The following is a 26,038-nucleotide window of genomic DNA, read 5'->3' as shown; positions in this document are numbered from 1 at the left end:
ACTTGTAGCCAATGCGCACTGGTTAGGACGAACCGCTCCGACAGATTCCACCGCAGGTCGGAATCTGTTCTTGAGAGATTAATACTTGCAGGACGTGATCCGCCCTGCAATTTAGAATTTGTTGCAGTCGGGCAGAAACCTCTTATCTCCAAGTTTTTTTGGTAAAAATTAACGCCCCTAAGCTCGGAAATGTTAAACATTAGCCAAATTGTCAAATATTAATTAATTGAAAATAGCCGATCCACAACCTCCGAGCTTGTAGATCAGCTATTTTCACAATATTTATCTGTGGAACCGAGTGAAACTAAACGTAATGCCCCAACTCCTACGATTCCAAGCACTTGTCAGAGCTGGAGAGAGAGGGAGACCCCAGTTACTGAACAAACAATGAATACTATGGGAATATAGAGCTTTAACTTTTAGTAAAAAAAAAACTGACCCGAGTTGCAACTGTACTTGGACCGCTTTTTCCCCCCTCTACACCAAATGTTTTCGCCAAAAATATGAGTCACCAAGCTGGGTTATAAGTGGTTAAATATCTGAGAAACAAACAGTGAAACAGTCAATAAAAAAAAAGAACATGTTTATTCACAACAGTTTAAAAACCATATGACAGCTGTGTGGTGTGTGTGCGTGTGTATGTGTATGTGTATGTGTATGTGTATGTGTGTGTGTGTGTGTGTGTGTGTGTGTGTGTGTGTGTGTGTGTGTGTGTGTGTGTGTGTGTGTGTGTGTGTGTGTGTGTGTGTGCGTGTGTGTTAAAATGCACCACCACCAGTTCACAACCAGTAACAGACAATAGATGTATAAATCATTAACTTACAGTAGTACTGCAGTCGTCCAGCCAACGTGAGCTGGACTAGAGGACTATTATGGGATGGAAACGTTGGGTAACACTTTACTTAAAAAGGTCGGTTCTGTAATGCATCATAATCGCATTCATAAGGCTTCATAACACTGTTTATAATTATGCATAACACAAGGTTTATGGCAGTAGTTCTCAAACTTTTTCATGCCAAGGACTCCCAAATTGATATACATATTTGGCCGCAGACCCCCCCAAAATGACCCATGGAGACATGAATTCATGGATATTGTTTTGTTTTTGTCGCATTCCTAAGGCAATAACTTGATGACCAGCGGACCGGTAGGCAGCGGTTCTGGTAGGAGAGACAAAAGAGACTCTTTGTGTCTCCTACCGGCACCGCTGCCGGTCATCAAATTATTGGCATAGGAATGCGACAAAAACTACAAAATATCCATGAATTCAAGTCTCCATGGGGTGACTAATCGATAGGAAAAAAAAGTCATTTTGGCCGTGAACTATCCCTTTAAGCCTTATGAGTGCATTATAATGCATTATAGACCTGACCTTTAAGTAAAGTGTTGGCGAAACATCACTACATGATGTGTGTGTGTCAGTGTGCACGTACACTATGTACAGTATATGTATGTATGCAGTTCATTCCATCCGTCAGTGTCAACGAATCACAGATCAACTCTTTTGCGCCTCTCCTCGCCCAATCAGGACAGGCTCCCGGCACCATGGCTCCTCCCCCCTCTGAACTCACAGCTCATCCTTGAGAAAGAGAGACACATAGGGCTGTCACGGGGCTGTAAATTACACATTTAAGTTGACCATTAATTGTCAACACATGAATACAAATCATTTCTGTTTGCCTTATGTTTCGTAATCAAAAATTGCACAGGGCAGATGACAAAGAAAGAAAAAAAATATTATTGACATCATTTTATACATGTAAAAAAAGCAGAAATGGCTGATCTTTAAGCTTACAATGCGTCACTTCGTGACGCATTGTAAGCTTGTAGATCTGCCATTTCTGCTTTTTTTATATCTGAAAATGTGTGGAACATTTTCAACATGGAAACGATTATGACGATTATGCAAAAATGATTGCGATTATCTCGAATAATTGCGATGACACGGTTATGTAATAATTGTGACGGGCCTAGAGACAGACAGACAGGCGGACAGAGAGACAGACAGACAGAGTCTCCGGTCAGTCCAACCCATTTATTAAATCAGTTTTTTTCCCAATTAATTAATTAAAGGATTAGTTCACCCAAAAAACGTTGAGCCAACATCCACTCAGCCTCGTGCCAGTTCAAACATGAATAAAGTTTCTTTGTTCGCTCGACTGACAAGAGGGGTTTCCCAGCAAAACCTCAAACTGCTTTCCCTAAAACAACTGACTCAGTGATGACCAGTGGTGGAAAGTGGCTAAGTACATTTACTCAAGTACTGTATTTAAGTACAACTTTAAGGTACTTTTTTTTCTTCACCCGACGAGTAGTACGTCCATTTGACAATACTTTTATACTCCACCACACCCCAGAGGCAAATATTGTACTTTTTTTACTTAAAGTTACTTTGTAGATTTAGATTTGTTATAGCAAAACTTATGTTAACCAATTGAGCCCTATTCTATACTTCATCTATTCGAAAATAGCTGATCTACAAGCTCAGAACTGTGAGCTCGTAAATCGGCTATTTCCCAAGGATTTTTGAAAGGTTTTGAAGAAGGCACGTTTAATGGGACATTCCACATAATGAGTACTTTTACTTTTAGTACTTTAAAGCATTTTTTGACGCCATTTCGTCTCTGTCGGGTGGAAACCTCATTATGTCCGAAACTATTACTTTTCAGGATTCAAATAAAAAAAATCACGCAGCATTTCGAGCTTGTAGATCTGCCACTTTTGATGCTTTTGTGTGATGCTGTAGTATGATCAAGTAGGGCGTTAATTTACGAAAAAACACACAAAGTTAGAATATGGAGATAAGAGGGTTCTGTCCCGACAAGAGACGATCTTTACTCTAGTAAACATGTTGAATACAGGCCTTTTACTGGTAACGGTGTTTCTACATTGTGGATACTTTTACTTAAGTACAGAAACCCAAGCACTTTCCTTCCATCACCGGTGATGACCAGCGCCCTGTAATGACTGCACATACAGCTTATGCAGCATAATCGACATTTTCCGAGGCCAAAACGATCAGGCGTTCACGCTCGGCTTGATGGGAAACGCCGCGCGAGGCCAGGGTGTGTGCACGCATGAGCGTCTGTGAAAACAACTGCTTTTTACTGATCCTTTGGCTTCACAAGACAGGAGATTATGCTGCTCAAGTGGTTAGAAGCGTTTTATGGTCTTTTTTGGAAAACGCAGGGCTTGGGCCCACGTTGACTTCAAGTTGTTTTGGAGAGAAAAAGCTTTTTGCTGCAAAACAGCAACACCACCAAGAAGGGCAAATCCCCCCTAAACCACGGGTTAGGGTTAGGTCACCGTGCCCTTAGGGCTGTGGAGTGTCCCCCCCCCCCCCCCCCCCATTAAGGCCATTCAATCCGGGAACGCATCCGTGTCATTTTTAGATTTATTTGGCTATTCAAAAAAATAGCAGATATCTCTGCTATCCAGCGCGAAACTGCTAACTCCAAAACGCTCATTGTTCAGGAAACGAAAAAACAAAATATACGTTTTTCAGAAAACGAAGAAAACCTTATATTTTTAAAACAAAGCAATACTACCTCATCAAAGTTGGTATAGTGACTGTATATATTGTGAGATACTTGCATGTGTCATTATATTATCAACACTTTACCCAAATCGCGGGTAAATCAACACTTTACCCAGCGCGAGTGGAGTTAGAAGTTTCAGACGAGCAGAAATCAAGCTGAAATGGAGTTAGGTGTCCAAACAAACAGTAGCTCCACTCGCTGCTGAGAGAGGTTTCAAAAGGGTACAGATTCCCAAAAGCTAACAATGGATCTCCAAGCTCACAATGCATCACAACAACATGTGAATTAATGCCCTGATGCTTCATGACACTTATTATATAGGCCTACAACAATAAACAGGACTTTAAATATTACAATAACTTCTGCTAAGAGGTAGTAGAACACTAGCGCGACAGAAATGCTATGAACGTCTTTCTTCTAATCACAATGCTCTCCTCATTAAACACTTCATAGATTTTAGAAATATAATTACTTGTTTTCATAACATTAGCGTCAGTGCTGTTTGATAAACAGGTACACTGCATAGTTTTAACAGACTACGGGGAGTCTGTTTACGTGTTGTTCCTCCTCGTTCACTGCGCACTGCTAATGCTGTGCTGTAGCACTGTGTAGAGGAGAGGGGGGAGTTGTTTGTTTTTGACGGACAGTTTGAGGATCCAATGGAGTTGGGAGTTTTCGTCTGAGGCGCTTTTTAATACTTTTCATTGGTTCAAATGTTTAGATTTTTTACACAGATGTGAAGGGTGTTCAATAGCGTCGATTTATGAAAAAAAAAAAAAAGATGAAAATGGAGTTAGCTGGTTCGTCCTGGACACCGACGATATACAAGCTTGTAGATCTGTTGTTTTTTTTTATCGTGAAAATGTGTGCAAATCTCTGAATATGTATATTTTTTAAAGTGAACATTTGTAAATTTCGGGGGGGGATGGGGGTCCGCGGCCAAATACATATCTAAAGACAATTTCTAATTCCTGACAGTATGTTGCTATATCAGTGGTACTGATTTTCCATGTCAAGGACCCCCAAAATGATATGTATTTGGCCGCAGACTCCAATCTAAAAATATGTCGTTCCAGGGACCCCCAGAAGCACAGATCGGAGTTAAAAATGTTTGCTATAAAACACATTGCAGGCCATAGCTGAATGGTTAGTGAGCCCGCCTAGGGAGCTAGAGGCCCTAGTTGCCCCAGGTTCGATTCCAGGCCATGTCAGCATATGTGTCGATGAAATGAAATTTGTCCCTGAGCAAGACTCTTAACCCCTAATTGCTCACAGGTTCTCATTGGAAACAAGACCGCAAGGACTTTCATGAACAACCTGTTAAAAGGAATTATCCTTTTTTTTATCCTTATTGCTATTATTATTATAATACATCTGCTATTTTTGAATAGCCAAAGCTAAGTGGTTAAAATGATTTGGACGCTATGTTAACTCATTTTGCTGGGGACCCCCTGGTACCCCCTCCCCCCCCCCCCCAGGACCACTGGGTGGTCCCCGGACCACTGGTTGAGAACCACTGCTCTACAAAAGGGGGAGGACCAAGAGGAGGAAAAGAAAAAGAGAGCATGAGATGGGAAAACTAGGGTCGTAAATTATTTTTCCAAACAACTCATTATGTTTGTGTAGCCGTCTTAAGTTTTGTTTTCTGTAAACGTGTGTTACTCTGCTAGATGGTGGACCCCAAACAAACACCAGCCTGAAACGCCTGGGCTGTCCTCCTCTCCTCGCACCCACACCATACAACCAGTTAACCCATTCAAACCCGGGAACGCATCTGTGTTATCCATTATTTTATACTTTGGCTATACAAAAAAATAGCAGATATACAAGTTATGAACTTGTAGATCTGCTATTTTTTTTTTTTTATCGTGAAAATTGGTGCAAATCTTTGATGTATGTATTTTTCAAGCGAACATTTTTTAACTCAAATCTTTGCTTCTGGGACCCCCCATCTCAAAATATTTTGAGATGGGGGGGTCCGCGGCCAAATACATATCTAAAATATGTTTCTTTTCTAAATCCTAATAGTATGTTGCTATGTCAGTGGTGCTCCAACTTTTTCATGTCAAGGACCCCCAAAATGATGATGTATTTGGCCATGGACTCCCATCTCAAAATATGTTGTTCCAGGGACCCCCAGAAGCACAGATCGGAGTTGAAAATGTTTGCTTTAAAACAAATATATATTCAAAGATTCAAATTTTCCAAATGTTTAAAAAAAAATGCAGAACTACAAGCTCATAGTGCGGCAATCAGTGCCTCACTATGAGCTTGTATATCTGCATTTTTTTTAATAGTCAAAGAAATCTAAAATAACACAAGATGCTTTCCCGGTCTAAATGGGTTAAGTGCCAGTAATAGCAAAGCTCACAGTCTCTCGTTACATCACTATATACAGTTTATATCCTACTATCAACAGTCCTGTAAAGTCTGTAATATATAGATATATAAATAGCCATGTATATAAATAGATAAAAGATAAATCAGATAAACGGCTGGCCGTGCTGACAGTAAAGTGAACATTCTAAAAAGCAATGGTTCTCAAAGAATAGGACAGGGGGAAGAGGGTCCTTGGGAGGGTACCAGGGGGTCCCCAGTAAAATGAGTTAACATAGCGCCACTTAATCCGTATTTTATACTTTGCTATTCAAAAATAGCAGATCTACAAGCTCATAGCGAGACACTTCGCGGCGCGCTATGAGCTTGTAGATCTGCAATTTGTGTACATTTTTGCAAATCTTTTAATATAAAGCGAACATTTTTTAACTCAAATCTTTGCTTCTGGAGGCCCCTGGCACAGAACATTTTCCGATGGGGGTCCGCGGCCAAATATATATCAATTTGGGTGGTCCTTGGCACAAAAAGAGTTTGAGAACTTGAGAACTACTGTTCTAAAGTGCAGTATAAGCGGCCGTGTCCAGAGAAAGCTTCTTTTTTTTTAACTTCCAGTGTTGGGGTTGAGTGGTAACTCGCTTATCACCACTCAGTGACGTCATGTTGTAGTTTATTTTTCTTTTTTTGTCTTTATGTTTTGTTTTTAAATGTATGTATTGTTTGTATATGTAGACCCCAGGAAGACTAGCTGTGCTTAGTTTAGGGCACAACTAATGGGGATCCTGACAAATAAACAAATAAACTGTACCACATGCTTTACATTTCTGACTAATAAAGTATTCAATCAATCAATCAGCACCATATCTGCAGTCATTTCGATCCCTGAACAGAAACAGTGCATGTCTCAACAGTTAAGAGCTCTTGTGTAGTAAAAGTGGTAAAACACATGGTTGTCCTACCTTGGATGTGTTTTGTAACCACGGCGCCATTTGTTTCAGTCTCTGTCTGAGGAGCTCGGCGATGGTGTTGGCCTCACGGCTGTTTACGTGTTCACCGGTACGATCACGCTGTCAGAACACACACACACACACACACACAGGTTACTATACTTGTGAGGACATCAACATCTTATGAATGCAATTGTTACAACTTTTCGCCATTTTTAAGCGTAAGCCTAAAGCCGAAAAACAAGCAGATCTACAAGCCCACAATAGATCGGCTATTATTTCGGTGGATGACGACAGTCATATAAGTCATGATTAACTCTCATTCCAACTCCTAAACCTAACCTAACCAAGACATAATCTACAGTATAATAGTTGAAATATATCGTTTCTGTCGGGCAGAAACCTCTCATCTTCATATTCTAACTTTTGTGTTTTATTTTTCATGCTTTTGAATTTGAATCCTGAAAAGTAACAGTTTTAGACATATGAGGTTTCCACCCGACAGAGACGATACATATATTGTGGGTGTGGGTGTGTGTGTGTGTGTGTGTGTGTGTGTGTGTGTGTGTGTGTGTGTGTCTCACCGTCCTGGTGGGCAGGTAGGGGTAGAACCTGACAGTGGGGTAGGCCGTGACGCCCGCTGATTGGCAGATCTGGTGATGAGCCTGGCAGTCCACCTTCCCCGCACGCACCTCCCCTTTAATTATCTGACAACAGACGCCATAACTTTTAAGTATTATACAGCACACAACTTCTGATTTATCATACAACCACAAACTCCCACTTGGAAATATGTAACTTTTTTTTTAATGAACAAAATGTAATTTTGGCCAATCTGTATGGTAAAGTATGTTAATACAATGTATTACAGTTTGGTTGAATGCGTGATTCTAATTGGTCAATCACTGAATTCAGCAGTGTGTTATTTCTGAAAAAATATATATATATTTCACGATTTTTCAAAAATAGCAAATCTACAAGCTCATAGTGTGGCATGAGGTGACATGCTACGAGCTTGTATATCTGCTATTTATTTTAGTATAAAATAATGGTTAAAGTGGTTAAAATGATTGTGATGCTGTATCAACTACTTTTTCTGGGTACCCCCTGGAACCGGCCCCTCAAGTACTATATAGTATATATAGCTAAAATCTAAAATGACACAGATGCTTTCTGTAATGGGTTAAGTAGTAGTTACCCTGGCCAGGAGTTCAAACTCGGGGCTGAAGTGTAGACAGGGCTGACACCAGGGGGCGTAGAAGTCGATGACCCAGTGGTCTGAACCCGACATAACCAAAGACTTGAACGTGTCCGGAGCCAAATCCACTGACTGCCTGGGTAAAGAACTACACACACACACACACACACACACACACACACACACACACACACACACACACACACACACACACACACACACACACATTATAAGGTGCTGTTAAAAGGGTACAGTCAGCAAATCCAGGAACAAGTGCACAACACCCCTCAGGGGTATAGCGGTAACAATGTCTTCGCCATATTTGGCGGCTACCAATAATAGAAGAGACAACAGCACATAATTTGTTTGCAAGCCGTTTGGCTGCTTTTTTTTGGGGGGGGGGGGGGGGGGCATTCCAAGTTGTTGGAAGCATTGACTATTAACACATCGGGTGCCGAACACGGTCTGAACCGTGTGTTTACATAGTAGCGCTCCGGTGCCGAACACGGTCTGAACCGTGACTTTAGTCTTTTTGTTTTTTTTGTTTTTCTCCGCGCGGGCGGGGCTAGAGCAGCTCTGGGAGCACCCATTGTAATCCTGCGAAGGAAGTGCCAGATCGCTCACCGGAAACACATTTTTTTTTCCCATCCGCTTCCTGTCTATTTCCTACTTTGAAACGCCTATATCTCCAAATCTGTTTCCTGTGGGGAAAACCGGTCATGCGCGATGCGCGATCCCCCCCCGTTGTAACCCGCGAGGGAAATGTTATGGTTCCAGGCTGTAGCCAGGCTCATGGCACAACATGAATCGATGCTTTTTTTTTTTCGTGGATTTGCTTGTAACGCATGCGGAAGCTTTAAACAGCAAAGCGCAGTCAATGGGGAGAATGCTGGCACCCACGGTAAGTTATGAAAAAATGCTGGCACCCGATGTGTTAATTGTCTCACAAATAATTGCAATTAACGATTTAATTGTGTTTTTGGCATTGAACATTGGAACATATGAATAAAAATACATATTTTTTGGCTTCTTAATCATCAAACATTGCACAGGGCAGATAAGACAAATAACTTAAATATACAAATAAATTACTGACGTGACATATTTAATAATTTGATATTAAAATTACAAATAGCAAATATAGCAGCAAGCTCACAACGCTTCACTTCTGCTATTTCTGCAATTGTTGGAAAATGTTTGAACATTTATGAACATTTCTCAACATGGAAGTGATTATGCAAAATTGCGATTATCTCAAATAATTGCGATTAGTCGATTCTGTAATAATTGTCAAATGGCCTCGCCCCGACAGTCTCATCCTCTCTAAATGGAAATTGGGCAACACCCCCCACCTCTTCCCCTTCCTTCCTTTTCTCTAGTGTGTTGAGGGGGATGATGAGATTACTGCCACTTGAGAAGATCAGATACTGTACACTGCACTTGGGACATGAAAGAAATGTGATCTCACGTGGTTCCCCCCGTTCATAAAATATGTAAACAACCTGATATTTATGGAACCGGGTTCAGATACTTTCATTTGTTTTGAAGAGAGAGAGAGCGAAAAAAACAACAACAACACAGTATTAAAATGAAAACAAGTGACAGATTGACTCATGGTGGCTCTGCGCAGAGACATGGATGTTTATATATTAGGTACAGTATTGTGTATTATTTATGTCTTATGTCTGATACTATGAGGTGAGGCTGGATGTGGATGGTTTACATGCTGTTAAAACCATGACTCTGTCTGTGTGGCCAAGGTGATGAGTGCACATGGGTCTTGTGCCAATGGTCATGTTGGGTGGACTGGACTGGACTGTGCCATGTATGTATAATGATGATAATAATATTAATAATAATAACCGTGTGTGGACGAAACAATGTGATGTTATCCCCATGATTTGGAAAAAAATAATAATATATAGGGTTCTCCGGTGGAGCAGTGGTAAAGTGCCTGCCCACCACAGCGGAGGTTGTGGGTTTGAATCCACCATGGTGCATCTGGCTTTGTCAAGCGTCTCTATAGTATAGACGCTTGACAAAGCCGGATAGACTCTATACGAACACAATTGGCCAGGCGGGGAATATAACAGATTAGACTACATTCAATTAGTCTGGATACTATGGAAGTAGATTACACCAAATGAAATGATTAGACATGGACTGTGTGATTGGTACAACACTTACCCCAAAGCCCACATCCTCAGTGACTGTGCATCTCGATGCCAACCGTTATAACTCCTAGCCACACACACACAGAGTGGAAGAGAGAGAGACACAGTGAGAGAGAGAAAATATTTTGTTCCAGCGAAGTCAGCTAATTTTGAAAAAATAGCTGACTTTTTACAAGCTCATAGCGCGGCACGAAGTGATGCGCCATGAGCTTGTATATCTGCTATTTCTTAACTCATTCCCTGCCTAGAACGACTAAAACGACTTCTGTCCCATAAGCCATGCCTGCCTAGAACGGCTAAAACGACTTTTTAATTTTTTTTTACATTTTTTTTTTTTAAATTTGACCCAAAGACCAAGGAGATATGATTTTTCGAAGATTTAGACTCCCATCCACTTCCTTGTTAACTTAAAACTTAAAAATGCTGTATCTCGGCTCCCGAGTACTTTTCTTTTTCAATGAAAAATCTTGGCAGTGGGCAAACGCGGCCAGAAATAATTCAGGCAGTGAATGAGTTAATAGCCAACGCAAAAATCTAAAATGACACGGATTCTTCCCTGGTTTTAATTTGTTCATTTGTGTTCATGCTGAACCAAACACCATGGATTCTATGTCTGTATAATAATAAGATACTTAATGACATATGTAATATACGAGATCATGTACAGTGAGACAGTTACAGGTGTGTGTGTGTGTGTGTGTGTGTGTACTTACAGGTAGTGTTCAGGGGAGCGTTTGTTGGGGTACAGTCTGATCTCGGGGTACGCTCTCACTCCCTCAGAGCGACACAGAGACTGATGCAGCTGACAGTCCACCGAGCCCACCGACACCACATCTGTCAGCAGCTACACACACACACACACACACACACACACACACACACACACAATTGTCTGCGTGAGCACATTAGCTCTTTAATGTTGCTTCAATTATTGCAAATAAAGCAAGAATATCCTACAAATGCAGGAAGTGTGCATAACATAGCATTTCAGCTAGACAACCTCAAAATGATATTGCAGTAGTTCAACATACTTGATAAAACCTTTACATGCCAAATGATATACATTTGTCCACGCCCCCCACCCATCTGAAAATGTTGTGCCAGGGGCCCCCAGAAGTGAACACGTTCAAGTTTTTTCTGCTATTGCATCTGCTATTTTTGAATAGCCTACCGTATAATATAAAATACGGATGAAGACCGCCCAAGGACCCCTGGGGGTCCCCAGATCCCACTTTGAGAACCACTGTTATATTGTATGTTGAAGAGACAGGTAGCAACTGTGATGTGTTTGACATAGTCATTTGTTATAAAAGCCTGCCACCTTGTGGCCAGAAAGGGAGTAACTCATAGCTACTCTTTACTCGAGACATACATTTTCAGATAGGTGAACAAGTTTCAGCCAATCAGGAGAGAGTACCCAGTTATCAGCTTAAATGTTATAGTGTTCCAGTTCCAATTCTGTCTGCTCATTTCTTTGTGTCATCACTTCCACTTTCACTTGTTTAATCTGTATCCTGACGGAGTTCTCTCTCCTGATAAAATTGGCATCTTGAGCTGAAAATGAATTTTCTGTTTAATAAAGAGCTGGAGAGATGGGGAAACCCCTATTACTGAACAAACACTAGTCTATAGCAATGAGTACTATCACAATATAGAGCTATTTAACATTTATTTGAATGAAAACATATCACTCACTCCTTTAAATCAGTTTGTCCTTACCCCATGACAAACGTGCCTGCCAGCCAGCCAAACGGAATGGGGCAAAAACATCCATCCAACTCCATTGGCGAAGGTAACAAACTAGTCAGTGGCTTGTTGTGGTTACCGAGTGCCAAATAAGTTGTTTCGTAAATCAAATTATGAGCAGAACTCACTGAACCACCACCTACTCTGATATCTACACCACCTAGTATCAGGGATAGGGATTGATTATTAATCGATCATTTTATAAAATTATCGATTATTCTTCACCATTGATAAAAAAAAATCTATTTATTTGATAAACCATTGTACCCCTACACCACATCACTTCTTCCACCTAACCCCTTCATGTTGCCTTTAGTTACACATGTACAATGTATGGATTATAAATTAAAATAGTATAGCATGACGTATGTGTGTAATAATGATTAATATTCAATACCCTGGCCATCCGTCTCCATTCAGGCTTCAGGGCCTGACAGGGTCCACACCATGGAGCGTAGAAATCAACCATCCACAGCTCACCTCCAGATCCGCCTGCAAACACAACACACAATGTTGTTGCTGTCGGGCAGAAAATGTGTAAATTAAATTAACTTAAATTAACTTGTAGTAACAGTTTTGGACATATGAGGTTTCCACCAGACAGAGACTGTATAGTTTAAGGGGCCATGTCAGAAAGTAATGCATTAAGTTTTAAGAAAAAGAAAAAAAAGTATTTGTTCACACAAGAAGTGGTATTAAATTATTCTTTTTTAACTTTTCTCTCTAGATCAAGGGTTCCCAAACTTTTTAGGCCGTGACCCCCCAAAATAATCGTATTTGAACTAATCGTATTTGAACCAACCCCCCCCACCCTGACAAGCACTTGGAATTGCGCTCTATGGCCGTCCAGGGCTTTTTGGTGGAGCACTGTGGGCGCCTCAAGCAGAAAATACTTACATTTTTGGGAGAGGAGTGCCGCTCATCAATGTCACTTTACTATGTTAGCTTCCTGCTTGGAACATTACACCTAACCCATTCAATCCGGGAACGCATATTGTGTCATTTTAGAGTTTATACTTTGGGCTATTTCATGTCATGAAAGGTGCTATACAAATAAAGTTTATTATTGATATTATTACTACGCCCTCAAGCATTGAGCAACCTTTGAGTGTCGCTCAGCGCACGTGTAACGCTCTCGAAATCATATCCAAAGTTCTCTGTCGCCCTAAATATGCTTTCTGTGGACACGACCCCTAATATTCTCCATCACTTGAACTACTATAGAAGTAATAGTCTTACCTTTAACTCTGTCTCTGAAGCTATCAGCATCCAACACCACCACCGTTGGACTGACCAGATCCTAGACAGACAGACAGACAGAGACACACACAGAGAGAGAGAGAGAGAGAGAGAGAGAGAGAGACAGAGAGAGATAAAGGACAGACAGAGAGACAGAGACAGAGACAGACAGACAGACAGACAGACAGACAGACAGACAGACAGACATGCAGACAGACAGATACACACAGACAGAGAGACAGAGAGACAAAAGGACAGACAGAGAGACTATGATGTATATTGATATGCATACAGTATGTGTGGTTTCAATTCAATCCAGCCTGGTATCAACCGTTATCAGTGATCAACTGTAAGGGTGCGTGTGCGTGTGTGTGTGTTTTACCTGTATAAATTCTAGTATTGCGTCAGCAGAATGATGGCCTTCATACTCATAGATGGAGGAACGGTTGAAGATGACAGTTGTCGGGTAGGCCTGAATATTGTACTGCACACACACACACAAAAACAGCATTAGTGGTGTTCCAGCATTTGTCAAGGCGAGCTCCCACAGGCACAGAGAAGTAGGCAGATATACAGAGCTGTGAAAGCTGTACATATGATCTGCTACTTTTGAAAGTTTTTTGCAAATGTTTGAAAAATGTTGAATCATTTTGAATTGTTATTAACATGGCACAACACATTTTCAGATGGGAGACCGCGGCCAAATAAATATCAATTTGGGGGTCCAAATTTGCGGTAGAAATATTATTAGTCGTTAGACGGGACCCTCGGCCATCGCCCAGACACCCTTTGTTTACATCCGGGGTCCTCGTGGTGGCTTCAGCATCTCTAAAACGATTGGCGTAAACGGTAAGAAACGCTGGCACTGGATGTGTTAAGAGAGACAGACAGGTATGTGGACAGGTAAACAGACATGTAGACAGTAAAGACAGACAGACAGGCATACAGACAGGTAAACAGACATGTAGACACTAGACAGTAAAGACAGACAGACAGGCATACAGACAGACAGGTAAACAGACATGTAGACCAGGGGTCTTCAACAGGGGGTCCGGGACCCCTAGGGGGTCCACAGAGTTACAACAGGGGCTCCCAAAAATAGCCGATTGTATTTTCGGAGAGTTGGTGTACAGAGGCAACGATCAAGCTGACTAAATATTGAGCGTTTAAAGGTTAACTGTCTGAAAATACACATTAACATGAATCCAGCTATCTATGAAATCTATGAACATTTTTAATCTGCAACACAATGTTATACAATATGACATGGGGGTCCCTGCTTCATCTCTCTCTCAGCTAGGGGGTCCTTGGCCTGAAAAACGTTGAAGACCCCTGATGTAGAGATAAAGACAGGTACCGTGCTACAGAGGTCCTGGTGAATGGTACAGTCCAGCGTGCCAAACTTCATCTGGCCGGCCAATACGATGGAAGCTTTTCTCAGCTCAGGGAGCAACGCTCGACACGGCGGGCACCACTGTAGACAAAACACATTTAAAATAATAACATGTTAAGAATATTATACCAACCTGTAGAAACAGCACTATAAATAAAATACATTCAAATAAGAGGAATGTCGTCTCTGTCGGGTGGAAACCTCATATGTCCAAAACCGGATTCAAATTCAAAAACAGCAAAAGTAGCAGATCTACAAGCTTGCAGATCTGCTACTTTTGACACTAGTAGCCAAAAGTAACAGATCTACGATCTATCTAAGTCCGGGGTCTTCAACAGGGGGTACGGGACCCCTAGGGGGTCCTCAGAGTTACTACAGGGGGGCCGCCAAATCTTTGTGTGATATGTGATTTTTTTACATTAACCACTAGCATCCCTTTTCTGAGGAGAACTTTAGCCAAAAATAGCAGATCTACAAGCTCACAACGCCTCGCAGCGCGAGGCGTTGTGAGCTTGTAGATCGGCTATTTTTGGCAAAGAGGTTTGGTGTGAAGGGAAAAAAAGAGCGGACCAAGATTGTATTCTTTTTTTTAATCTGCAACACAATTTTATTCAATATAGAGGGGGTCCCTGCTTCATCTCTCTCTCAGCTAGGGGGTCCTTGGCCTGAAAACGTTGAAGACCCCTGATCTAAGCTAAAAACAAATTGGCTAATGTTCGCCCCCGGAATATGGACGCTGAGGTTCAAGTGGCTAAAAAGTAAGTACAAAATAAAAACAGAAATATGTAAAGAGTAAAATGACAGATGCAGATACTGTAGTAGTTGACTGACCGGAGCAAAGAAGTCCACCAGCCAGGGCTCCTGCCTGTCAGTCGGGAAGTTGTCAGGAAGCAGAGTGGTCACGTGACCTTTGACACTGTCTCTGGCGAAGCCCACAATGTTGTACAACACATCTTTACCTGGACGGACGGACAGACACAGAGACATATCAGTATAATATGGTATAGTATATATTGTTGTTGTCGGGCAGAAACCTAGTATCTTCATATTACTCATTTTTAAATATTAAAGGTAGAGTAAGTGATATTTTTTGGTAAAAAGTTTTTTTTTGGTAAAAAGGTTAAAGTACTATATTCTGATAGTAATCATTGCTACAGAGCGTTTGTTCGTCACAGGGGTCTCTCCAGCTCTTTAGTAAACAGAATATAGGACATTTTCAGGTAGGTGACACAATTTAAGCCAATCAGGAGAGAGCACTGAAAATGCATTTTCTGTTTAGTAAAGAGCTGAAGAGACATGGGAGACTCCTTTTACTGAACAAACACTCTATAGCAATGAGTACTATCCGACTATAGAGCTATTTAACACTTATTTTAACCAAAGTAAATCACTTACCCTACCTTTAACTCTTTAACTCATTTATGGGTATTTTTTTCATAAATTAATGCCCTACTTCCACGTACAAGAGTGTCGAGCGAAAGTAGCAAAAAAATGTTGAGCGACAAGATCACGATGCTTGAAGTGTTGACACACCCGACATGTATCACGTGTCCGACGAGTAGGGGTGTAGTGCCACCACAGCGTCCCACCAGTCTTTTGAGCAGGAGCACCCGCACGCACATGAGCCGGCGTGCACGTCAATAAAGAAATTGCCACTACACCACTGCCAACGAGGTAAAGGTTAAAAAGAACACGGAACTGCCTGACATAAATAATTAGTTTCCCCCCCCGAGCCATTACAAGCAGGAATTGTGTGAAGAGAGAAGGTCAGACAACACTTGTATATCTTTGTAATGCAGCTGCAGTTGAAGCCAGCTCAACTTGGATTGTCAATTTTTTTGTAGCTACTGTGCAAACGTCGGGCATCACTTTGTATCTTCATGTCGCTGGCTTCCATTGAAAATGAATGGTATAGCTGTAGCGTTGTAGCTGCCAGTGTGAGTGCAGGTTGAGAACCACTGGTTTAGTAATAGTAAAGGTAAACTGACCGTGATGTATTTCAAAGTGGTGAATGCCCAGGCCTTTGAAGACTGCAACACAAGCAGTGTAGATGTATAGAGACTGACACAACTCTGCATCAGCCATACAGTCCACTCTGCCAACCTAGAGAGACAGACAGACAGACAGTCAGACAGACAGACAGTCAGACAGACAGTCAGACAGTCAGACAGTCAGACAGTCAGTCAGACAGTCAGACAGTCAGACAGACAGACAACCAGTCAGTCAGTCAGTCAGTTAGACAGACAGATACCTGTATGTGGTCATTTCTGAGTAGAGCCTGTAGTTTCTTGTACTCGTTAGAAGCCAGACTCTTCTGTCCAAACGTGAAACTGACCAGCCAGCGATGACCAGTGAGCTTGTTCTGCAACGCAAGCACACACACATCAACACATTATAACACACATCCACCAATATGTAGTATAGCATAATGAAGAGTAGAATAGTGTCATAATCATCCAATTAGTTTAGTTATTTCATTAAATTATTATACAGAATAAACTTTTGTTTCAGCATTTTTATCCCACAATTTTGTAACCCATTTTTCACCCAGTGCCAATATAATACAGTATAATTATTTAAGATGATAAATCACGTGGTAATGAAGTAGTACCTTGAAGCTGAATCAGAATGCATTAGTGCAGTACAGTAAGATGCAATACAATGGTACAATAGTAGTACCTTGAAGTTGTCTGCGGTCAGCAGTTCCAGGTCAGGCAGGTGATCTATGACCTGGCTGTATATTTCTTTGCTGTCCAGACTTTGGAGCCACTTGAACATACAACAATAATACACAATACATTACACATGGAAACGTGTGTGTGTGTGTGTGTGTGTGTGTGTGTGTGTGTGTGTGTATGTGTATGTGTATGTGTATGTGTATGTGTATGTGTATGTGTGTGTATGTATATGTGTATGTGTGTGTGTGTGTGTGTGTGTGTGTGTGTGTGTGTGTGTGTGTGTGTGTTACCAGTACACTGCCTTGTTTCTCCATGGAGCTTCCAGGGGGGAAGAATGCTGTAGAGCCACCGGTTACCTTGTAAACATAATAGTACATGGAAATACATGTTACATTATATATCGTTGCTGCTGTCGGGCAAAAACCTCTCATCTCCATAATTCTAAATTTTTGTGTTTTCTTCGTAAATTAACGCCCTACTTGATCATACTACAGCGTCACACAAAAGCATGAAAAGTAGCAGATCTACAAACTCGAAACGCGGCGCGAAGCGACGCGTTTCGAGCTTGTAGATCTGCTACTTTGGCTTTGAATTTGAATCCTGAAAAGTAACAGTTTTGGACATATGAGCTTTCCACCCGACAGAGACGAATATATAACATATCCACTGCACATACATTGTCTCAGCTGCAGTAATTATTAACAAGAGCTTGTAATTAAGTAATAACTACATTGGATTCATTGGAACACAGGTTTTTTTTTAATGTCCTGTATGTCGGTTTTGGACATACAAGGTTTCCGACAGACAACTACGATATGCATTAGGCCACCGGACACCTATTTGATACCATTTTTATCTCTGGGACCCAATTCTAAGAACATAAGAAATGATTTAGTCTGATGTGATGTGTCATTTGGTATACAATTCCTTTACTATCCATCTATGCAACTATAGATATCGCAATAACAGCTAAACTCTGATCAAAATAAGACATTATTGTCCTGTTCTGTAATTGCAATTACTTGTACATAATAATAATGGTGAAAAAAGACTATCTATTTCCCAAGGTTCTTTATGGTTTACGCTTACCTGGAAACTGTCACAAAGGTTTGCTTGAGTACCGCAATCTATCCAGCCAACTTTAACAAGACCGTCCTGCGCACGCACACACACACACACACACACACACACACACACACACACACACACACACACACACACACACACACACACACACACACACACACACACACACACACACACACACACACACACACACACACACACACACACACACACACACACACACACACACACACACACAGTTGGAGTTTAGTTGTTACATATCATTTACTTACTGTTTACTTTTTATAATGACCTACATCAATTAAAATGTACCCTTACCAACATGCCAGCCAGCTTCTGTCTGGTTGAAGACTCCAGACAATCTGACAGACAGACAGATCAGACATTATCTGAATGAAACATTATAGACAGTGTGGTGTGTGAATGTGTGTGTAGCATTTGACAACATTGATCATAGTTATTCTTATCAATAGAATACAGCGGTGGGTTGGCATATCTGAGTCGTTTACATCATATTTCACACATTATAGGTTCTTTGTATCTATTACCTTTAATCAGTGGTTTAAGAAGGACTCCATTTTTTTAACTTAATAACACCGGGAAAACATCTGTGTGAATTTATATTTTAGCGTTGGCTATTCAAAAATAGAAGATCAACAAGCTCACAGCGCGTCAAATTTGAAACATTTTGAAAGTGTTTGAAACATTTGGAATAATTTTGAATTGGGAAATAGTTTGAGAACTGCTGATTTAGAAGGCATTTGTAGAATCGGCCACAGGTCTAAATGGGTTCAGAAAAAAAATATTAGCAATACCACAATGTGGAAATACTTGTAATACTTGTTACAAATAAGAATCCTATTCAATGTTAGACTAATTAACCCCGTATGAGCCTGTGAACAGTCTGAGGTCCCTGAGTGGAGGTGGAAGACAAAACGGTGAACGTGCCTTGGCTGTCAACATTGGCAATGGCAATGTTGCTATATACTAAATATGGTTGTTGTCAGGCAGAAACCTCGTCTCCATATTTTAACATTTTGTGTTTTTTTCGTAAATTAATGCCCTACTTGATCATACTACAGCGTCACACAAAAGCATCAAAAGGTAGCAAAAGCATCTACAAGCTCGAAACGTGGCACGAAGTGACGCGTTCTGAGCTTGTAGATCTGCTATTTTTTAATTTGAATCCTGAAAAGTAACATTTTTTAGATGTTTCCACCCGACTGAGACGATATAGCAACAACTACACACAGAGGTGTTCCTGGGTTGAAAGGTATAACAACGTATTCCAGGTCTAAATGGTTTAAAACACACTTGTATTGAAAGGACATTTTTACACTCTTTTTATTCTCTTAAAGAAGCACTTGGGTAGACCAAAAAGTTGGCCCCATTTCTGTCTACTCACTCAGTAACTGGGTTTCCATTCAAGTCGCAAATATGAAGCACATTTTCAAAACGTTGGCAAAACTAAATGTGTATTTATGCACGTTTCCATCTACTAATATTATGGGATTATTAAGAGTTCATGAGATAAGCAGTAGGTGGCACTATTTTGCGCACACGCGCTTGCTTGCGTGCTTGCGTGCGTGTGTATTACCTCCAGAGTCAGAGCAGAAGGTAATGACCCAGCCAATTCCTGATGAAAACGCTCGTTCTATCTCAGTGAACACGTTGCCTAGAAACATAAACAATACAACAAAGCAGAACCAAATGAACACTATAATAGAAGGAGCAGCATTTACTAGGCACAGCATAACACTTTACGTGGATGTGCGTGCGTGCTACCATGCAGACATATCTTGGTGATTCGTTCTCATGTTTTTGTTACATAAGCTTGTTTTTCTTCACCACAATGTTAAGAATGCATTTTAGATACAGTAGCATGTTATTTAGGCAGATGCTAGGTTTATTGGTTACCTGGTATCCTATAGTTTGAATGTACAAATATTATTTGGACAGTATATTGTTTAGACTAATGCTAGGATCTTGGTTTTCCTGTGATCCCAGTTTCTTGAGGCACTACACTGTCTCTCTGCATTTGATGTGTTTAACTTGCTTAATGTAAGTCGCTCTGGATAAGAGCATCCGCTAAATGCCTGAATTGTGTGTGTGTGTGCGTGTAATACTGTATAGTAGTATTGCAGTCCTTACCTTGCCACAGTTCCGTGACAGTAGTTTTAACAAACTGCATGGAGAACTGGACCAGACTTTTCATGGATCGGTCCCCAAAGTACTTCTCTGATTTCTGTGACATCATGCCGAGACAAGAGGAACACCAATTAAAACCAGTGGTGGAAAGTAACGGATACAACAAGATTGAGCACTTAGGAATAGTGGGTCCCCAAAATGTTAAAAAGACATATATATATATTCGAAAAATTGTCTTAAGTAATGTAAAGTATGCATGATTTGAACATGCACAGTACATCATTATCATTGTTAACTTTACCCTTCTTGTTTATGCCCAAAATAACTGGATATACAGGTTTTCTAGCAATTGTAGAAATATTAGACTATAATTGTCAATTGTTCTACCATGTTCGCTTCTGGGAGGAGTCCCTGGCACAAAACATTTTCAGATGGGGGGGTCTGCGGCCAAATACATATCAATTTGGGTGGGTACTTCGAGAAGCACTGAGTTAGTTACCTGTCCAGAGGTGTAGATGTACAGACTGGGGTAGCTGTTGATTCCTTTACTGCGACACAATCGATTGTTGTCTCCACAGTTCACCGCTCCAATCCTGATGACTCCTGCCATGTCCTTAGAAAAGTCCCTCCACTACACACACATATGCACACACACACACACGCACGCACACACAAACGTCATATGTTTGTGTGAAACATATGTGTATATATGTGTTTATTGTAAGTGTGTGTGTGTGTGTGTGTGTGTGTGTGTGTGTGTGTGTGTGTGTGTGTGTGTGTGTGTGTGTGTGTGTGTGTGTGTGTGTGTGTGTGTGTGTGTGTGTATGTGTTTATTGTAAGTGTGAGTGTAGTACCGTGGGTGCCAGTTCATGGCAGTGAGAGCATCGTGGGTAATAGAAGTTGATGAACCAGATCTCTCCAGAGTTTACTGCCGCATCTGAAACAAATAACATCATACTTTCATTATCCATCTATCTATCTATCAGAACCACAGCTACAGTACATAATATAATATAAAACTCATGCACGTCTCAAATATCAACATAATCATATTATAACGTCATTCTCTCTCTCCTTACCAAAGTCGCCTCTGTCCAAAGTGATGATGTCCTCATCATCATCATAGATACCTAGACAGACAGACAGACAGACACTCAGTCATCATGTTTAAAAGGACAGTGTACCACAAACGGAATCCAGCATTGTCATCATAGTGTGGTTATATTAAAACAATCAAATGGGTAGTTCACCCAAAGAAAATGACTTATTGGATATCACGTCCAGAAGAGCACGTCACATGCACTTTTTAATACGAGATTAATCCGATCAACGCTTGCCACTTGTTGCCGTGCCACGTGGCGCTACAAACATCTAGGTGAACTACTCCTTTAAAAACTACTCCGAGCGGAGTTAACTACTCCCCTCCGCTCACATGGCTTCAAGCTAAATAAAATGTCACGACGGAAACCTTTTGTATGGCCAACACGTCCTAACATGCGCTTTGTGAAAACACTGTGAAAGGAGCCCCCTACAGCAGTGCTGTTTCCTAATAGAATATATGTCAAATTATGATGTTTTAGTAATATTGTCCCTGGCTGCTGTTTTACATAATGCCAACCAGAAATAAGCTTTAACCTTTGTTTTTATGAAATATCCGAGACATTAGCGTTTTATGGAAGATGTTTCTCAACATAATTTACTAGTTTGACCACTTTAAATACTCTAATCCAGGGGTCTTCAAAAGGGGGTCTGTGACCCCTAAAGGGGTCCTCAGAGTTACAAAAGGGGGTCCGCCAAATATTTCTGTGATAGGGAACATAGCAGATCTACAAGCTCACAACTGCGAGGCGTTGTGAGCTTGTAGATCTGCTATTTTCAGAGAGTTGGTGTAGAGGGAAAAAGAGCAAACCAAGTACAGAGCCAATGGTCAGGTTGACTAAATATTGAAGGTTTAAAATGTTAATTGTCTGGAAATACACATTAGCATGAATCAGACTATCTATGAAATCTATGAAATCTATGAAAAAGTTGAATCTACAAGATAATGTTATACAATATGTGGTGGGGGTCCCTGCTTCATCTTTGCCTTAGCTAAGGTGTCCTTGGCCTGAAAAAAGTTCAAGACCCCTGCTCTAATCTTAGAATAATAACTAAATAAAAGCATGCTGCGCAACATGCTTCCACAGAAGACACGCTCACTTCTATAGAATCCAAATGACTGAAAGCAGTCGTGGCGACTGACAACTTTAATCCATGGGCTCACTCAGAGTGCCGCTCTTATATTAGCTCTCCTCCCTCCCTTTGACGGGGGTCTTGTTCGCTCCACCTGAAAATAGCTGTCACGGTGTTATGGTTTGCGGGGTCTTGTCACAGTGTTATAAATAGTTTGTGGCCGTTAGCTCATAGCCTGCTAAAGATGACAAGTGCACCGAGCTGTTTTGAGTGACAAATATGAGGCACTCTTGACAAAAGGTCAAAAGGTCAAAAGATTGTGCTTCCTCCATAGTTATGTACCAGACATAAGGGGGTAGTAATTCGTTACCATACTCACGCACCAAAGTCATAGCGGTAATAGTTCCAGCTTTCGTAGCGCTGGCCCTCAGATTCGTCCAGACCCTTCTCTCCATATTTGTCATATTTCTTCCTCAAATCTTCGTCCTTCAGAACCTCGTAAACTCGGTTCATTTTCACAAACTTGTCGTGAGCGGATGGGTCGTTCTGAGACAGAGATAGACAGACAGAAAGACAATTTACAATGTAGGCATTTAGCAGACGCTCTTATCCAGAGCGACTTACACAAATAAGCAAGGCAAACACAGCTTATATAAAATCAAATTATTATTTTTAAACATTGTGGTAAAGAAAAGAACAAGCCTAAGTAACAAAAACATGATAATAAATGACCAAGGTAAGTCTGCATGGTCATCATAACTAGGTTAAATGCCACATACAGACGCATAAAGTATGTTAATGACATGAACTTTTTGCCTTTCAATGTAATGTTTATTTTGCTAGTTATTATCTTAATTCAGTAGTTTTTTTGTTTGTTCTGTCTTTTGAGTACCAAGAACAGCGCTATATAAATTACATGCATTATTATCATTATATGAAGTCAGGCCTGTGATGGTAACCTGTTCCTTTTTGCTGATGATTCAGCTCTTAGTCTCTCACCATGATAAATCAGAGGTAGAAACATTAGACTGAGTGCACAACTCCACAATATCAGCATCTGGTTATCAGACAATCAGGTGACATCAGCACAGTGAGTTCAGCGCTATGACATTCGAGCACACAGACACACACAGTGAGACAACTTCATGGTTCACAACCTGAGGTCCGGGGACCACAAGGGGTCCAAATGTACCGTTACAGGTCTGTAACACTGACAGAGAACAAATGAAACCAAATGGACCCGTATTGGTCCATTTGCACACTCTCAGAGTTAAATGAACACTGAAGAATTTACAGTGAGCCCTTTTCCACCGTGGTTGAACCGGTTCCGTTACTTTTTCCCACAAAATGTTTGACGTGTCACTATTCTACAGGTTGGAAGATGCAGATGGGATGTAAACAATGGCAAAAGCCAGCGAAAAAAGGCAACTGGGGACCCCTGCTTCCCCCCCCCCCCCACTACAATGGTTCTGCTTAAAACTGGTGCAAACGCGGGCCGGTTCGCGGCTGGTTCCGTGAAAGCACCAAGAATCTGCAACGGAACCAGTTCTAGAACCAAGGTTATTTTGGAGGGAAAAGAGAATGAGAAAAAAGGTTGAGAATCACTGACTTACAGTGCTGTGACATCAGGCTGTCCACATAATCCGGGCACACAGACAACAAACATAACACACACACACATTAGCACAAACTTTTTAAAGAGAAAGGAGTCGCAGTTTACGGTTCACTCACTGGGTTTTTATCGGGGTGAATCTTCAGAGCCAGCTTCTTGAAGGCTTTCCTGATCTCTCTGGTGGTTGCATCTCTGCTGACTCCCAGTAAGGCGTAGTAATCCTGGCTGTCCGCTGCCCACACCACCACCACCACCAACAGCAAGCCCAGCAACAGCACTCGGAGCTGGGCAACACAATGCCCACTGTCTGCCATGCCGGAGGGCATTATCACTAGTACTAACCTCTGTAACTACTAACTAGCTAACCCTGGTAACGACTAACAACCAAACACAAATACTAACTACCTAAGCCTGGTAAATACTAACTACCTAAGCCTGGTAAATACTAACTACCTAAGCCTGGTAAATAATAACTACCTAAGCCTGGTAAATACTAACTACCTAAGCCTGGTAAATAATAACTACCTAAGCCTGGTAAATAATAACTACCTAAGCCTGGTAAATACTAACTACCTAAGCCTGGTAAATAATAACTACCTAAGCCTGGTAAATACTAACTACCTAAGCCTGGTAAATACTAACTACCTAAGCCTGGTAAATAATAACTACCTAAGCCTGGTAAATACTTAATATAAATACTAACTACCAAACCCTGGAAACACTGGTGACTATCATGGTATTTACCTGACCCTGGTGAATACCTTTGCCCTGGTAAATAAATACCCTCATAACCCTGGTAAAATACCTGACACTGGGTAAAGGTAGGGAATACTTAACCCTGGCAATACCTGGACCTATTGAATACTTGAACCTGGTTTAAGACAAAACAAATAACTATAACCCTGCTGAATACTACTTGTAATCTACATTCAGTCTATGATTCACTGTCATGTACTGTGTTCAGTGTATTAAATGGGTGCGTTCAGTATGTTAAGTGGGTGTGACAGACCTGGCAGAGAGACAGACAGAGACACAGAGAGACAGACAGAAGGAGACAGACAGACAGACAGACAGACAGACAGACAGACAGACACAGAAGGAGACAGAGAGACAGAGATAGAGACAGACAGACAGAGAGACAGGGAGACAGAGAGACAGTCAGTTTTATTGTAGCATAACTAAAAAAAACAAGAGGAAAGAAAATAAAAACATTTGCCTAATGAGCTCATTAGCTACGCAATCTTACAGTCCGAATGGTGAAATAAAACAAAGTTGACAATAAACAGTGAACAGTGTAAGTAGAAATGTAAAGTGAACTTTGGCAAAAATGAAGCTAATACAAACTACTTTTACAACTGTTTATTTGGCAGATATAACATTTAAAGCGCACAAACCAACTCTATGGTACAAACTCTGAACAGCAAGAGTTAATTGCGCTAATTAGAAGCATAATAATTACCATTGTGTTGTGTAAAGTTGCATCACGATGAAATCAAGAGCAGCTGCAGCAGCTTGGTGTCCGCCTCTGTGTCCGGCTCACCGGCATCATGACGTATGCACGCAATGCACACGTGATGACGTATGCACGCAATGGATACGTGATGACGTGTGCACGCAATGCACAAGTGGTGACGTAAGACAATGGTACGTTCACGACCCCTCGGGAAATGATACGCTTTTACTTCATTGCAATTAACAATAAACTTTAGTTACTAGTTTCTTTGTAAAGCATGCCCTATATATACTTTGGCTATTTGAAAATGGCAGATCAT

The 26,038-nt window shown here is 41.0% G+C and overlaps 1 protein-coding gene across 2 annotated transcripts; it reads right to left on the bottom strand.

Annotated features, from left to right (window-relative positions):
- Positions 1 to 594: 594 nt before the first annotated feature.
- dnajc10 (DnaJ (Hsp40) homolog, subfamily C, member 10) lies at positions 595 to 25,808 on the bottom strand. 2 transcript variants are annotated; one of them, XM_084084055.1, is made up of 26 exons: positions 25,726 to 25,808; positions 24,936 to 25,275; positions 24,386 to 24,715; positions 23,038 to 23,200; positions 21,562 to 21,612; positions 21,337 to 21,419; positions 20,982 to 21,113; positions 20,486 to 20,579; positions 19,932 to 20,009; positions 18,653 to 18,696; positions 18,338 to 18,403; positions 17,539 to 17,604; positions 17,250 to 17,339; positions 16,822 to 16,932; positions 16,559 to 16,673; positions 15,402 to 15,529; positions 14,535 to 14,651; positions 13,560 to 13,661; positions 13,178 to 13,238; positions 12,336 to 12,430; positions 10,906 to 11,036; positions 10,206 to 10,259; positions 8,019 to 8,166; positions 7,405 to 7,527; positions 6,833 to 6,940; positions 595 to 1,579 (listed from the first exon to the last, which is right to left on the bottom strand). In XM_084084055.1, exons 3-26 carry the CDS (start codon positions 24,590 to 24,592, stop codon positions 1,568 to 1,570), a joined length of 2,379 nt encoding a protein of 792 aa, XP_083940181.1. In that variant the 5' UTR covers positions 24,593 to 24,715; positions 24,936 to 25,275; positions 25,726 to 25,808; the 3' UTR covers positions 595 to 1,567. The 2 variants fall into 2 exon arrangements, with proteins under 2 accessions (XP_083940181.1, XP_083940180.1); XM_084084054.1 differs by having other exon boundaries at positions 24,386 to 25,275.
- Between the last annotated feature and the right edge of the window lie 230 nt (positions 25,809 to 26,038).

This window comes from Gymnoscopelus microlampas (genome assembly GCF_963454915.1).
Source record: "Gymnoscopelus microlampas genome assembly, chromosome: 17".
NCBI lineage: Eukaryota > Metazoa > Chordata > Actinopteri > Myctophiformes > Myctophidae > Gymnoscopelus > Gymnoscopelus microlampas.
This window is presented reverse-complemented; position numbering and strand designations above follow the sequence as displayed.